This window comes from Lolium perenne, chromosome 1 (genome assembly GCF_019359855.2).
Source record: "Lolium perenne isolate Kyuss_39 chromosome 1, Kyuss_2.0, whole genome shotgun sequence".
In the NCBI taxonomy this organism is placed as follows: Eukaryota; Viridiplantae; Streptophyta; class Magnoliopsida; order Poales; family Poaceae; genus Lolium; species Lolium perenne.
The window spans coordinates 147,047,737-147,049,917 of record NC_067244.2 but is presented as its reverse complement, the minus strand read 5'-3'; the positions used below and the strand labels follow the sequence as shown (position 1 = coordinate 147,049,917).

Sequence of the window (2,181 nt, the reverse complement as noted above, 5' to 3'; positions counted from 1 at the left end):
TTAATTGGTTTTAAAAAATAGTTCCTTAATTAGGGATTATAAGGCCGGTTTGTATCCCTAGATCGTTAATTTGGAAAGTAGAGTATCTAAACTTTCTAATGATATAATTTTTTTCGGGGAATGATTTTTTTTAAATATATATATATATTACGTTGGTCAAATTTACGACATAGAGATACGCGCACCGATCTTATAATCCCTTACGGAGGGAGTATGTTACTACCTTCGTACTGGGTAGTAACATAGGTGTAGTAATATACAGAACCACATGTATTACTTTATAGAGTCATTTTTGCTTGGGATGTGTGATGTGATAGTAACATAGCTACTTAACACAATCTCTTCTTGTTTTAATTAATGACATGCCATGTTGTTAAAATGCATAGTTAACATTTCATATAGTTCTATGCTACTACCTATATTACTCTAACTACGAGTAGAGCAAACCCTAGAAAAAGAGGAAGAGAACAATTATTTGGCCTGCACGGGCTTCACTTTACCCGCCAATTCCCTCCCCCCTTGCTGTTACGTGACGCTCGCGCTCACAGTCGCTACAGCCTTTATTTACAGCTTCCTTAATTCTTTGCTAGGCATCTCAGCGGCCCCTCCACCATTGCCTTTTCTGCCATTCTAGTCCAGCACACCTCCTCAACCCCACCATTATTCCTTCCTATCCGTTAGTCCATTCCGCCGGCCTCTCTTCACCGCGCAACCGCCGGCTGGTCTGGTGCTCAGCTCGTATATGGGGGACATGTCGAAGGTTCGTGCTAGGATTCTATTCTGATTCTTGTGTACGTACATCGGTACATGCGAATATGCAAAGCTGGTTGATTTTCCAGGATCTTGCTTTAGAATCCAGGAACAATTTCTTTTCTTCTTTCACTCCCTCGTATGCTTTCACATATCCTGACCTGCTGGAGCTTCGATTTTGTCACAGAAAATCGTGGTGAAGCTGGAATTGCACGACAAGAAGGATAAGCAGAAGGCCATGAAGGCCGTTTCCGCGCTCGTCGGTACAAACTACAGCAGTTCATTTTTTTTCTCTGCTTAATTTTCTCTTCTTGGTATGCTGGTAGACGTAGTATATTGACGACGAAGATAAACTAGAAGGAATCGTTGTTTTCTTCTGTTGCTGCGTGCAGGCATTGACGAGCTGTCCGTGGACATGGCGACCCGCAAGATGACGGTGATCGGCATGGTGGACCCGGTGGTTGTGGTGAGCAAGCTGCGCAAGACGTGGGCGGCGTCCATCGACTCGGTCGGCCCGGCCAAGGTGCCGGAGAAGGAAGCGGAGAAGAAGAAAGAGGAGGACGGCAAGAAGGACGGCGGCGCCGACGCGAAGAAGGACGGCGTCGATGCAAAGAAGGAAGACGACGGAGCCAAGAAGGACGGTGACGCCAAGAAGGACGACGGCGAGAAGAAGCCGCCGCAGCCGACGGAGGAGCAGCTCATTGCCGAGCTCATGAACCAGTACCGATCAGCTTACGCTTATCACAACCCGTACTACATGAACAACCACTACGTCGTGCAGAGCATGGAGGAGAACCCCAACTCCTGCACCATCTGCTAAGCAAGTAAGCAAGCGCTGCATGAGATAACTATGCAGAGTGAGACAGTGAGTACGTAAGAAACGAAGACGATTCTTGCTCTTCTGCACTGTGTGTCTTCTGTGTACAAACTTTGCTACTATCCTGGTACAGTTATAACTGTAAGGACGTGTGACTACAATTTTGGTTTTGTAAATATGTATATTAAGAAAATATATGCGCCATGCATGTGTGTAAATCCGCTGATTTGGAGCTCCTTTGATTCAAAAGATTTGCATAGGAATTGTTTAGGATTTGGTTCCTATGGAAAATTTTTCTATACATGTTGTTTGATTCATAGGAACATATTCTATAGGAAAAAATCCTATAGGAATCTTGTAGTGTAATTTCTATAGGAAAAAAACATTAGCTCATACCTCATGAAAAATTTCTTTGGTACAATCAAACAAACTTCATCTTCCTATAGGATTCAATTAGACATGCCATTCCAATCCTATACCTTTCCTATTCCTATGCTTTTCCTATCCTTTAAGTCAAAGGAGGTGTTTGCGGCAGCAAACTGCCAAATGGTTTTGAATTGCATGCGTTCACAATTAATACTGTAGCTGTGTACTCTACATAAATTGGGACTGTC

At 43.6% G+C, this 2,181-nt stretch overlaps 1 protein-coding gene across 1 annotated transcript; it reads left to right on the top strand.

Annotated features, from left to right (window-relative positions):
- Positions 1-544: 544 nt before the first annotated feature.
- On the top strand, positions 545-1,785 carry LOC127307120 (heavy metal-associated isoprenylated plant protein 39). The gene is made up of 3 exons (XM_051337828.2): positions 545-760; positions 938-1,013; positions 1,143-1,785. Exons 1-3 carry the CDS (start codon positions 743-745, stop codon positions 1,568-1,570), a joined length of 522 nt encoding a protein of 173 aa, XP_051193788.1. The 5' UTR covers positions 545-742; the 3' UTR covers positions 1,571-1,785.
- Positions 1,786-2,181: the final 396 nt, after the last annotated feature.

What these genes read in the sequence shown, in the direction of transcription:
- LOC127307120 (XM_051337828.2), top strand. An exon ending in GGCCGTTTCCGCGCTCGTCG is followed by an intron (nt 1,014 to 1,142) that starts GTACAAACTACA and finishes TGCTGCGTGCAG; the next exon opens with GCATTGACGAGCTGTCCGTG.